The sequence below is a fragment of the Paramormyrops kingsleyae genome, chromosome 22, assembly GCF_048594095.1.
Source record: "Paramormyrops kingsleyae isolate MSU_618 chromosome 22, PKINGS_0.4, whole genome shotgun sequence".
Classification (NCBI taxonomy): domain Eukaryota; kingdom Metazoa; phylum Chordata; class Actinopteri; order Osteoglossiformes; family Mormyridae; genus Paramormyrops; species Paramormyrops kingsleyae.
Genome location: NC_132818.1, coordinates 18,653,885 through 18,667,258, shown reverse-complemented (window position 1 = coordinate 18,667,258; position 13,374 = coordinate 18,653,885). Strand labels below are relative to the sequence as shown.

The 13,374-nt window shown below is 45.0% G+C and overlaps 1 protein-coding gene across 8 annotated transcripts; it reads left to right on the top strand.

Moving 5' to 3' along the window:
- Positions 1–4,434: 4,434 nt before the first annotated feature.
- LOC111856031 (uncharacterized) lies at positions 4,435–13,355 on the top strand. 8 transcript variants are annotated; one of them, XM_072704783.1, is made up of 10 exons: positions 4,724–4,879; positions 5,280–5,321; positions 5,497–6,093; positions 6,558–6,757; positions 7,668–7,867; positions 8,416–8,515; positions 9,197–9,544; positions 9,652–9,808; positions 10,677–10,804; positions 11,502–13,355. In XM_072704783.1, the coding sequence occupies exons 3-10, from the start codon at positions 5,532–5,534 to the stop codon at positions 11,850–11,852; spliced, it is 2,046 nt and encodes a 681-aa protein (XP_072560884.1). In that variant the 5' UTR covers positions 4,724–4,879; positions 5,280–5,321; positions 5,497–5,531; the 3' UTR covers positions 11,853–13,355. The 8 variants fall into 8 exon arrangements, with proteins under 8 accessions (XP_023691405.1, XP_023691412.1, XP_072560884.1 ...); XM_023835639.2 differs by having other exon boundaries at positions 5,492–6,093; XM_072704784.1 differs by having other exon boundaries at positions 4,730–4,747; positions 5,492–6,093.
- Positions 13,356–13,374: the final 19 nt, after the last annotated feature.

The following is a 13,374-nucleotide window of genomic DNA, read 5'->3' as shown; positions in this document are numbered from 1 at the left end:
TTATAAGACAAAGGAGAAATTCTCTGCAAAGTCCCCCAGAACACTTTAAACACTTTTAACTACACTTTAATTTCATTTCAGGTACACTTTAGACCAGTGTTTCCCAATCCGGTCCTTGGGGACCGCCCATCCGGGCCACATTTTTGCTCCCTCCCAAACAGTCTACATTTTTGCTTGGGGAGCAAAAACATGGACGGGCTGGTGGGTCCCCAAGGACCGTATTGGGAAACACTGCTTTAGGCTATGAAATAAACAGATTAAAGGAGAGTGAGATTAATGTGTGGTTTCAGTGATTTTTTTTTTTGTTAGTTCAGAGCCTCATAACTCTTACACCCCTTGGAATAACAGCACAATTTATTTTTGTATCAAAGGTAAGGGACTCAACATGTCAATGTTTTATATACATGTATAGTACACATATGTACTGTCACTCCAAGCCATATACTTTGAAAAAAGAAACTTTTACATGGTTTTCCAACAAGTTACAGCTCTTATGAAAACACTTTCTTTTTCCTACCTGCAATGAAAGGGATTTTTAAAAAATAACCATTTCTGGGCTCTGGAATGTAGGAGTAATTCACACACCAAATTTCATTAAAATCAAAAATGGAGACTCACATGCCATTGGTTGAATGACCCGGTACAAATAGATATAACTGTAAATGTGACTGAAAGCTTCAGCTAGAATAAAGAGAAGGGCATTTATTAGATATTTGTCATAAATTGCTTCTGATGTAGTTACATGAAACTTTGTAATAGCAGGACTACGTTGTTTGAATGGTTGGATTGAATTGTATAAAATATTAATATTTTTGCATGTGTTTGAGCAAAATCCATTCCAGCAGTGTGATTACTACCCATATTGTTCTCCGGGTGCATGTATTTTCTTGTAATCTGGAGAAATTACATATAGGAAACATCAGTCTGACAGTTCATTGGCTAATAACTTGACCAGGCAGTGTCTTCTAACTCATTCGGCCAATCAGACGCCACGATGGTTACTGCACCGTTATCTAGCCATGTCTAGTGGTCGCACAGGCACTGGGTCATTTAGAGCTTGTTCAGGACCTTCACCTGCTCCCAGTTCCTCTGGTCAGAGTTCATGCTAATGACAAACATCAGTCATAATATTTGTTGTTAACCAAACACTCTGAAGACATTAAGAGGATGCTACCACAACCAGATAGGAACAAGTCAGGTACAATGAGATAGTTCAGTGAGATTTGAACATTTCTGTAACACTCATAGACTAGAATTATATTTAAATTTGGATGAGGTTTGAATACTGAGCTTTTTTCCCCTTTTATCATAATCTTAATTATGGAAGAGTGACCTGTAGTCCTGAATATGACTGAATCTGTTTTTGCATTTATTTTTATGTATTTACATAGGAACTACATCTCTTCGATTTTTGATCCAAAAACCAAACTCTGTTGGCCTCTTTAAGCTACAACCTTCACCTAAGAATTGGTTTGCGAGTTTATAGTCAGATTTCAGTGGTTAAATATCATCTTAAGCTTAAATTCTGGTTCATAGTCTATCCTTTAACCAGAGTTGCCAGTTGTTGCTTGATTATTTAATAGTTCACAGCCCTTGTATAATCAAGTAATTTGGATAATGAATAATCACTCCTTGTAGCATAAGCCTGCTGACGGTAAATAACGTGGCCATTCTGCTTTATGCATTTGTGCTCCAGCAGAGGGCGCTGCCTCTCTATGTTACTCTAAGAAAACGCCCCTCTGAAAATGAACCTCCTTTGTAGTAAATGGACTCTGGAGAGTGAAACGTAACTTTGAAGCCAAGGTCTGCTATACCTTTTAACATTATAGAGAGAACATGAAATTGCATGTTTTCTGGATAGTGCCGTCATCTGGTTTTTGGCTGGTACTCATTCCAGTTGTCCAGGCTGCTTTTAGTGGCCTTTATGCGTGCAATCCTCGACACCAGGCACCTGTTATCCCTCTCCACTTCCATTAGTCGTTCTTCCTCCATCTGAAACCCCAACATGTAGTGCCTGTTGCAGACAAACTGGCTCTCCGCTAGAATGAATTCTAAAGCCCCTAGATCAGTGTTTAAACCAGGTACGTAACTGCAGAAACAAGCATGAACCAAGAAACGGCGTGGCTGTGTTTTCTTCATGTTGAGATGACAATGCATGTATTTCCTGGGAGGCTTGTTGTCCACAAGTGGTTTAACTGGACAGATGTAATAAAAAAAAACAAAAAAAACGTGGAGACTAGTTGAAAGTTAAGTCAATTAAGGCATTATTTAGGCATTAACAGTAGTGTGACATTTAAAATCCATTTATGCTCTGCAGACCACACCACGCAAGCGTCGTACGCTCCCTGTAATTTAGAAGCGCGTGGGTGCTGCCCTATCGTTTTGCATTCGTACCGTATGGAATTTGTAGTGTTGGTTATACGACTGCAAGCTTTCTTGTTGTGTCGTACTGTCCGGGAGCCCCAACCATGGCCGGAAACACCAAACAGTCTGTTTGTGCATGTTTTATGGAACTTCTCAACGCTCCAAGTAAAATACAAAAAACAAGGAGAACCGGACCGTTGCCGTAGCGACGGTGTATAAAATATGTCAGTTTTTTGATGCGCCGGAACATCACACGCGTATTAACGCGCCCATATCGTAACATAGACTTTGCCTCTATATCATCATTGGAATATGCACAATTGAGACGCTGTTAACGCAAAAGTCCCTCATTGCGCTGAATATACAATTAAGCTGTTCACAAAACAAGGGCGGTATTGTATCTTATACCCAGGGACGGATTAATGTCAGCCAGTGTGCATGTCTGTGCCGTGCGATGGACCCCCGTCTTTCTTTTGCCCTGTTCTGCCTGGGATTAGCGATGGATGGATGCAGCACGCAGAAATGAATGATCCCCAGTACCATTATAAACCTAAATCTAGCTCCATCAAAGGCGTCGGGGAAGGGGGGGGGGAGTTTGCAACCCCTACAGATTATTTACAAGGTAATAAAACTGTTTCATACATGTAAATGCGTATGTATGTGTGCACATATTTGTCTCGAATTGCAAATCTATCATGCAGTTTGGCCTATGCAGTTGTCCAAATTTGGCAGCTCTGGTGTATACTAGATAACTAAAGCTCAGTGTATAGTTTAGTTAAATAGAGTAGAAGAAAAGCCCTCAAAGAGGAAACTTCTAAAATTACTGACTTGTTCAGCAAGGTATCAGGTAACGTTAATAAGCGTGCAGCTGGTCACGGATGCATGCAGCTAGCATGGCCAGAGGCGCGGCTTTAGGACGGTTAGTCCGGTTCTTCAGCCTGATATTCTCCATCCCGTGTTTGCTTGTTTGTACTCCTTTTCACCATTAATGTAATTTATAAAGGATAATATACGGCTACTTACCTAATATTTAACCTGGTACCCGGATAACCGGTCCGTTATCAAGTTTAGCGGGAGTATAAAAAGTCCTGTTATTAACTATATATAGTCAAACAAATGATGTTGCTTTTCATTGCGCCTTTGCCGATGGAAGTGGAAATAAGCAGAAATGGAAAGGGTTCGAATATAAAATCAAATCAACGATTTTGCGAGTGTTAATTTACTTTATCTATCATATCTTTATGATGAAATTTCCCTTAAATTAATCTCAGCTTTGTAACGTTTTTTTCATTGTGCATCAGTCGGAGTGTCCAGCAGCTTACTGATCCTCCTCAGAATGTACAGTCTACTCTGGCCTTTCTTGTGTGGCGACACTGCATTACCTACCCAGTCGGATGGATGGATGGCTATTTCTCTTTTATGCACGTGTAAATGAATGTAAGATTGTGCAGTTGCACATAGTTGTTGCACCCTAATTTATTGACTTTATGGTAGTGATTTTTTTTTCGCTACTTGCTTGGCAAGATCTTTTGACAAACAGTACACTAAATTTAATTTTATTTCTTCCTAGGGCACTGCCTTCTGAGAAGTATTATGAGGTGTATTATTAGCATGTAGGGGGCGTTGTTGCTCTGTTAGACCAGTCCTGGTGATTATGTGCATCAAAGAGGAGCAAATAGAGGACAGAAGTCGAGCCAGATTTTTTTATCCATACGTTTATGGCTGCCCATGCCATTACACTTAAATAAGCAAAACAGCCAGCGCCACAGTGAAAATGGAAGGGGTTTTATTCAAAATAGCCACATTAGTCCGTACATTACGGCAAATGTGTTACGTAAGTGATTCATTGACTGGTCTGGAGGAAGCCTGTAGCGTGAGGTGTTAGGGTACTGAGAGATGCTGAAGGATGTGCATCTGGAATAAAATAGGCTGTTTAAATCGTATTTAGATTTCGGATCTTTCAGCACCGTTTTTCTGAAATACCCTCCACGGTTGTCTTACCACTTTTATGAAAGAAAAAGCAGTCTATAAAAATATTTTGAAATCTAATCGGCATTAGCACCATTTGTTAGTTATGTAAAACTGATTAATAATTGCGAACGAATATTTTATTCATGATGATGCTTTGACATTTTACCGATTCTGGCCTTTTTTATTACGAGGATTGTAGTGACTGTTTTTAACTTTATGCATTGCAAACATCACGTCTGAAAAAAACGAATACCCAAGGAGGTTTTTCTTTCCCATTTGCATGCTTTTTCCTAAACACCGCTTTGTCTGGCGCATCATCTATGAGTGGAATTTCTGGAGAACTACAAAATCAGGAGCACGAACCTATGACGCAAGAGGTGACGTATTATTTGTGCGCCGCTGTTAAATAGAAGTAAGGTATTTTTTTAATCGTTCGGACATCTGCGTTTAATTTCTTAAATGCAATGGATGCTCGTGGTGTTTTTTTAATTCACGATCGGCGAACTGGTTGGTTTTAAGTTAAAAGGTCCCGGGACTCGAAAAGGTTGAGTGTTTTCTTGTGTTATAACGCTATTCGCTAACTGGTTAGCAGGAGCATCTTGGAGCTATCATCTGTGTTATGAGCGGTCCCTTGTCTTGCGTGGCCGTAATCGCGGAACCTCTGCGCTGCATTTTATTAACCGATAGGGTCCCTCGGTGCGGATCATTGACATATTGTCACTGGCAGTCACGTCTGATGGTTTTGATGCTGAAAAAGTTCCCACGGCCCAACCACGCAGCTAGCATGTTAGTCAGCTAACTATAAACATTAACCGGTTTTTCTCAGTACATTTTTTTGTGCACTCCACATCTTTGTTATATTTAATCTTGTCGCTCGTCTCCATTGAGTATAGCATCACAAATTTCCATTTGAGTTATTTCCAGTGTGTTCTGTATCTGTACAGGTTTTTAGCGAGCAAGTCGGCAGAACACAGCTTCTTACAGTTGTAAGTTTTTGTACAGATATACATGTTTTATGGAATTTAGACAAGTGTAATCGGCGTTATCTTACACTCCCTTAATGCATGGATATAGTTAGCTGACTAACAGGATCTTGTTCCCAACAGTTTCCTTAAGAGGTCTCTGTTTTACTGTTTTTCTCTGACCCTTCTGTTAGTAAAGCTGCGAGCTGCAGGGAAGAGACACCAGGGGGAACAATGGCAGCGGGAGGCTTAGGTGACTATGAAGTAGACCTCCACCTGTCGGTCGGCTTTCTCAGAGAGCAGCTGGGCGGGACCATCGAGGAGGCGGTCCGGACAGCAGTCGAAACGGTTCTGTGCGAGACGGTCCGGCTCCTGGGCCAGCGGCTGGGGTTCCTCCACGGGGCCCGGGCCCAGGACAGTAGTGGGACTCAGAGCCTGAAGCTGCGACTTGAGGCGACAGGTGGAGAATGGAAGGTGGGGGGTGGTGGCGACCAGGGGGCCGCCGAGATGGACTTCGGGGTTGTGGGAAAGACCGCAAGGAGCATGAATCGGGCGAACTTCGGGACTCAGAAACCTCACCTCCACGGAGGGGACCCAGACCCCCCCCACGACGAACAGGCTGACTTTGGAGTGTTTTCCGACCCCTTTGACATGGATTCAACTGGAGCCCGGGTGGAGGACTTTGAGGAGGGACAGGACATGGGGCTTCCGGAAGATTGGGAGCTGATGAACAAAGTGTACAAGGTGGAACACAGTGAGGGCCTATCCTTCATCGACGAGGGCGGGACTGCGCACTGTAAGCATCCCCTGCGAGAAACAGTGACATTACTTTTTTATTAACTATTGTTTCTGTGCCATTATTGTCTGATGCTGTTGCCTAATGTTTCCCAATCCGGTCCTCAGGGACCCACGGTTAGTCCATGCTCTTGCTTCCTCCAAGCTCCTTGCCAGACAGTCCACATTTTTGCTCCCTGTAGGGAGTTTGGAGGGTGCAAAAACATGGACTGTCTGTGGTTCCACGAGGACTGGATTGGGATACACTGCTTTAAAGCATGTCTCTGTGCAAAGTAGATACGGCAGTGCATTAGAAACTTTGAAACTTCTTAACATTAATACGTTATCGTGAAAAGATGGTGTTATATCGAATGACTTCTGTCTGACATTGAAACAGGCAGATGTCGGAGGACATTTTTAGTTTTCAGGGTGAGTTTTGTTCTCGGTGGCTGTGAGCTATCTGAAGGGATCCCCTCTTGCCCCCAGACGCCGAGGACTACCTGATGCATGACCGCGACCTCAGGATCATCACAGTGCCGCAGGAGGAGGAGCTGCCCCAGCCAGACACACCTGCTGTCCAGGACAGCTTGACAAAGTTCAGCCCGGCAGACATCAAGAAAGAAGCGCCTGAGGCACAGAGTTCTTCCACTGTGACTGAGACTCCAGCGCTGCCCCCTGCTGGCGAGGTGGGTGGTGTGCGGATCTACTAAATATGGGTCACTGGATCTTACTGTGATGACACCGCTCTTACTTCGATGCCTTCCACCTGGCTATGCCATTTCCAGCTTCCTGTTTCCCAGGCCGTGGAAAGCAGTGTGCCAGGGAGGTCAGTCACATGATCAGAATGTGACTCAAATTCCAGGAACGACACTGATGTTGTACATTGGAGGACGGCGCTTAAAATAAATGTTTGATTAATTGTTTTTCTGCGTGAATTGGTGATATTGTAAGGTAGCAGGTTATCTTGAATAAAGACCTTTGCTAAGAGACCACCTCTTCAAACTTCCATCTGCCTACCTTCACAAAACTTGAAAATAGCCTGGGTTGTTCCTTGCCTTACATGTGTAGTTTCCAGGATAGGCTCCAGACCCCCACGACCGTGCACAGGACAAGCAGGAACAGTGAGTGAGTGAGTGAAAGAATGAATGAGTGAATGATAAATCCTTTATTTGCCATTTGCACAATGTACAGCTGCATTGGAATTATTCTTTTTGCTGACCCCATATCGCTCTCCATAGCTTGGGGGTCACAGCGCAGGTCAGCCAATGGGCAGCCCCCCATGGCGCTGGGGGTTAAGGGCCTTGCTCAAGGGCCCACAGACGAGTGACTGTTATGCTGAGGCCGGGACTTGAACCGGCGACCTTCTGATCATGGGCACAGTGGCTTTAACAGCTACCGTTAACGCAATGCTCATTTGTCTGCACATTATAAATGCACTGATGAACAGAGAATATGGAAATGATGAGATCTGAATCATGATGGCCTCATATTTGAATCATCTCATCCACATATACCGAGTAACGCCCCGCGTTTGGGCGTCTGTGGGGTTTCCTCCGAGTCTAAGCCACTCCAAGCCCATGCTATCCTCTCTTCCAGCCCCAGAGTGAGGGTCACGGTGCTGGCGAGCCCCCTGTGGAGTTTGGCCCACAGAACTACCTGGAACAACTCCGTCTCTGGCTAGAGCGACTCTGCCCGGAGGTGATGCGGGAGTATGAGCGTGACGGCTGCCTCTGCGAGCTCTCGCGCCGAAAGCTCATCAAGTTCGCCGTGTCCTTCATCATGGACGAGTTCGGATTGTACGGCTCTCCTCCCGCTCCGCTCCACATAGCAACAAAGAGAGAAACAAGGCTTCAAAACCCTAGCGATGGCCGAATGGAGTTTCATGAACCATTTGCTGTATTTTCTGACACCAGTAGATGGTGCTCTCTATTTAAAAAAGCATTCAATGCATGCCCCAGAGCAAACCAATAGCACCATCTAGTGGTGTCAAAAAATATAGACAATGGTTCATGAAGCTTTATTTGGCCATCACTACAAAATCCTTTTATGAGATGGACATAAACCGTATGTGCTGTTCAATAAAAGCCCAGTTAAATCCCACAGGAGCAAAAAAAAAATCACCAATGAGAAATCTGTTAAACTTGATTGACAGCACCCGATAGTCCCTCACAATGTGGGTTTTCAAGCCTTTTTCTGATATCACTGCTGTTCCTTGTTTGTCTCGTGGTTTTTTTCTGGCTACCACTGCTTCTGTATATTTTTATAGGAGAAAAACACCTGCATGATGCAAAAACTGATATATAAAACTAGGCATTGACTGCAGCCCTTTGCTCCGTCCCTATAGTTACCCCACCTCAGCTCAGAAGACCATGCTGGCGGAGCACATTGTGGAGCTGTTCCCCAGCCTCCGGCTGTGTGTGCCCTATGCTGGGATCAATGGCGTTGTGAGTTAGGCCCTCCCAGAACCACTCACCAGTTAATCAGCCCCACCTCCCACTGCCTTCAGAACCAGCCAATTACATCTCGTGTTTTCTGTATTCTTTGTGCATGCAGACAAATGAGCTTTGAGTTAACAGTAGCTGTCAAGGAATTTCATTGAGAAATTGAGTAGCTGAGCCTGCTGAAAGCTGGCGTTTCCTGTTGAATCCGGATCCGGAATCAGACTTTTTAAGTATTTATAAAAGCAGACTACTTAAATTTCACAGTTTTGAAATTTTGCTAATACTCTTAAAACATCTTAAAGACACAGATGGACAGTTAGATACTATGTTAATGGCAAAGGAAACTGTAGGTTTACAAAAGCATGACACAAATACATGTAGACAGTAAAATACATGTAGACGGCAATAAATACATTGACTAGCAATAAAATAATAGATAAGTATAAAGTATAACAATGCAAAGAATTTCAGGGGAAGTACAGTATAGAATTTTGTAGTAATAGCTCAGAATATCAATTGACGTAAATATTTGTAGCTGGAGAGATTTACACTTTAGTAAAGAGATTTAGATCTTGCTAAAAAAAACTGAGTAAGATCTGAGCACCTTCACCCCCCTGGCTGACAGAGCAGGATACAGCTTGTCACTGCTATTATTGTGCCCCCTTGTGTTGGGATGAAACACAGGAGCATCTGTATGACCCGGTGTCACGGACTGGGTACATCGAGACGCGGCTGCGAAATTTCCGGCGGACGCTCGAGGCTGACAAGAAGAAGTACGTTCTGAAGCGCCGGCGAGCCGAGCTGGGCCTGGTGAGCCAGACTCCGGTGCCGAAGGGGGCACAGGGTGGCGAGGAAACCCGCAAGTGGGTGGCGCTGCTGAAACGGACGAGCCCGCTGACCAAGAACCTGCCCACAATCCGTGCCGCCATGGAGTGCACCTTCGCTGCCCGCAGGAAGTGGATGAGCAGCGAGCGGCCCAGCATGGGCGCCGTTTTGGCCGAGTATCCCCGGTTCCTGGACGTCCCCTCTATGGTAGGTCCCATTGCCATGGAAATGGCCGAGTGCTGAAAACCGGTCTGCCAGTGAGGTGTCTAGTCATGGTCCAAATGCTCATTAATCTGTTGCACGTCCGCGTCCAGATTGACTTGGAATTTGAGAAGATGTTCCCAGGAAAGGGAGATGCCTTCCTGTCCAAGTGGTCGTCACATGTGGTGCCCAGGGTGCGGCAGATCGCCGAGCGTGAGGGTCCCCCGGAAGTCGCCGAGCTGTTGCAGCAGGCCAGCTCACAGCCAGAAGGTCAGCAGGAATGCATGAATCACTTTAGGACAGAGTTCCCCAATTCCGGTCCTGGAGGGCCGGTCTGTAATACAGTTTACACACCTACTAAACCTGGTGATTAGCTGGTGAGCTGAATACGGTGTTTCGGAAGGGAAATCTTTAAATTCCTCGGTAGACTGATCTTCCAGGACCGGAATTGGGGAACCCTGTTTTAAAATCTCTACATCAGTATTTTTCCACCTGGTCCTTGGGGATGCTCCAGACTGTCCACATTTTTGCTCCCTCAAAATGTCTCAAAATGTGGACTGAACGGGAGGTGAGGGGGAGCAAAAACGTGGACTGGCTGGGGGTCCCCAAGGACTGGATGGAGAACCACTGCTCTGCATAAGCAAGATGGTTGTCTCTTTCTAGAACTTTCTTTTCATAATTTCTAAAGTCCCTTCCCATTTCATGCCTCCCATTATCTAATTATAAAACTCCATTGATTGGGGTAAGAATATATTTCATAATGACACTGGGGGGAAGTTCCATTTTATTATTGCATTGAATAGCATGTGATTTCCCTGGGAATCTCCAGTCCGTTAATCAAGTCCAGTCTGAAATGAAGCCTGAAAGACCGGTTTTAGAAAATGGTCTTCAGCAAATGGTGGAGATTGTATTATTGTGAAGTGCCTTTATTGCTCACTGCAGCACTGGTCACTCCAGGCCTGGAGCTCTGAGCAGTTCATCTCGGCTTACAATTGCTCCATCGGAGTCATTATTTAGCTGTTACGCTGCCTGACCCAGCGAATCGACTACGGGTCGAAAGGCAGCTTTGAAGATCTGGGTAGCTGGGATAGCTGCTCGTGGACATAACATTCAGATCCTGGTCACCCCATTTCTGCAGATTCCTGTACCCTCACCATGCTGAAAGTGCTGGTGCTTCTCCTACCCCCATCTGGCACCGGCAGAGCCTCTCAGGCCACGAAGTCTGCCAGCAGGCATACAATTCACTACCTGGTGGACCTCGTCCCTGTAAGTATGCGTGGTTGGGTTCTGCCTTAAGAAACCTGAGCGCCTTTATAAGCCAGTCCATGTTCATGACGGCTTGAACTCTTCTTATAGAGTATGATGTTTAAATACAAGAGTACTACAAGTTTGCCATAATTGTATTCCCCAATGGTTTTGGGACTGGTCCTCCACCATCGAAACTTACTTCATTAGTGTGATAACTCAAGAAGTATTTCATGGATCTTTTTCAGACTTTCCAGACTTATTGTAAGGGCAAAGATATGAAATTTTGAGCCAAATCGCACCAAAAATGAAGCAGTACCCGTGTAGTGATGTCAGATAAAAGGATGGCCAGAGATGCTGATTACATTGAGACAAGTCACACAATGTTGGGAAAGTGTTTAGGAGGGCTATACATTGTACAGGTTGGGGGGTGTGGGAGGAGCAGGGATTAGATGGAGGGGTGATGGGGCCATGTACAGAATACATCGTTGTAGTTCTGACAGCATCTAGTTAATAAGAGGGACCACAAATTTTGCGCAGTGTAGGGCCCTATCGAAAAATCATTGTTTGAGCTTCACAGTGGGTGGGATTAATATGTGCTGTCAGTTGCAGCATTTTCTAACCAATTGGGAAGCAGGTTACTCCTTTTGAGGTTCTATTTCTTCTGTGGCAGTTTTATGCTACTTGTCTCAGTTCGCTTCTTGTCCTTCTCTGCCAGATGGACACCAAAGTGTCTACGCTATTCCGTGACCCAACTGCGGAGGCGACTGGCAGCCCGGCGAGGCCCTACATCCTCAGTGTTGGCCCCCTCGATGCCCCTGGCCGTCAGCTCTACATCTTGGCGCCCGCTGAGCGGGTCGCTCTGACCCTGCCTGAGGGCAGCCTAAGCAGCGCCGTGGACAAGCTCTTCAAGTTCCTGAAGATCTTCAACCTGGACTACCCCATACAGCTCTCCTCCCTCTACAGCTTCTTGGAGCATCTATATGGCATAGAGAAGCCCCACAGCACCCCCAGTGGCAAGAGGTCTAAGGTGCTAGAACTGGTGTCGGGACTCCGCATGCTTTCCTGACACAACGGCAGTCATGTGACATCTGACCATTGGGACTTACCCTTTTTTTTGCCTTGACCTGTATGACTTACAAGTACTGGTGCTTACCTAAATATGGACATGGGGAGTCCCAGTGCTCAGGGATAACACAGTGTGCTGGTTTTTTAACAACAACTGGGCTTCTTGGACGGATCACGCAGGTGAACACCTACCAGTGAGCATCGGTCGCTCTTGGTTGTAAAGAAAATGAACCAAAATGACTAAAAGGGTAAATGAAGCTAAAAACGAAACCCGTAACATTACCCACAAACTAGACTGCATATTTTGGGCAATCAATTTAATATTATATGTTTGTGTTTCTGTATGTCTGATATTTAGGTTTTATGCCTAAATGCAGTCATGCACAGTTTGCAGTCTGTTGAATATTACTTCTAGATTGTAGCCCAACAGAACTGAACTACTTTCGTAAATTTACTAAGTGGACTCGTCAATGGTTTACGTTTTCTTCTGCATTTGGAGCTGGTGTGTGACTTGTACTTTGTGCAGACTCTCAAAGCTCCCTCGTCCTGCATGGATGGAGGGGGTTTACAGTATCTGAGGCAGTATCAGGTATAGTTCTTCTGCCTGTGAGAATAATGTTGTTTTTCCAATGTTGTCCTGTAGCTAGACCTAGATTTTTGCTTTGCCATTTCTGCTCTTTTTCTATGACAAATTGCGGCCAGTCGTCACTGCAGGATTTGCCGAAGCCTGAGAACCGCTTTCCCTTGGTATTTGGAATTCTGTGCCATACGGGATGTGAGACGCTCGTGGGAAGATTATTTGGCCACATTTAAAATTTCCTTCTGTGGTGGCGGTCGTCCATAAATATTGTATAAACCAAAATAATGTGGTACAGGGTTCCTGCGCAGAATGGAAAAGTATGCAAATTGAAAAGCCCAGGGTGGCATCTTCGGGGGGGGGGGGGGGGCGTCCACTTGGCAAACCGCCGATTCCAGCTCCCTTCCCCACAACTCTTACCGTCACCACCCCTTGGCATGGTCTGGAAAACTACGGAATTATTTTAAAATGGGAAGCGAGTGGGAACCCTAAGAGCAAAATCAAAAGTCAAAAATAATGTTCTTTTCTGTTCCTCGGAGGAGATGTGTCCAGCGGGACCCCAGTCCTTCATCAGAATGAGAAGTGTTTCGCAATTAGCAGTCCTTAATTTTTCTCTACCTATTTAGCTAGTTGTGCTTTATGGTTTGTGACATGAAAATTCGATGCGTTTCAGTTCCGGTTACGCCCTTGAGGGGGGTACCTTGAATTTGGTTAACACTCCTATATCTGCCTGGCATTTGTGCATTTTCTTGTTTTACGATTGACTCTATTATATCATGGCATTTGGATGCAACACGTAGCTATAGCGACGCGCCCATGTATCTACCCTAGACCTTGTGAATGCTCCCCCCTCCCTTTGTAATATCAGTGACCCAGTCAGAGTTTTTGAGCGCAATGGGAAAACAAATAAATCCAGTTTGTTTTGGCCTCGTTCGGCCTCGTTCTT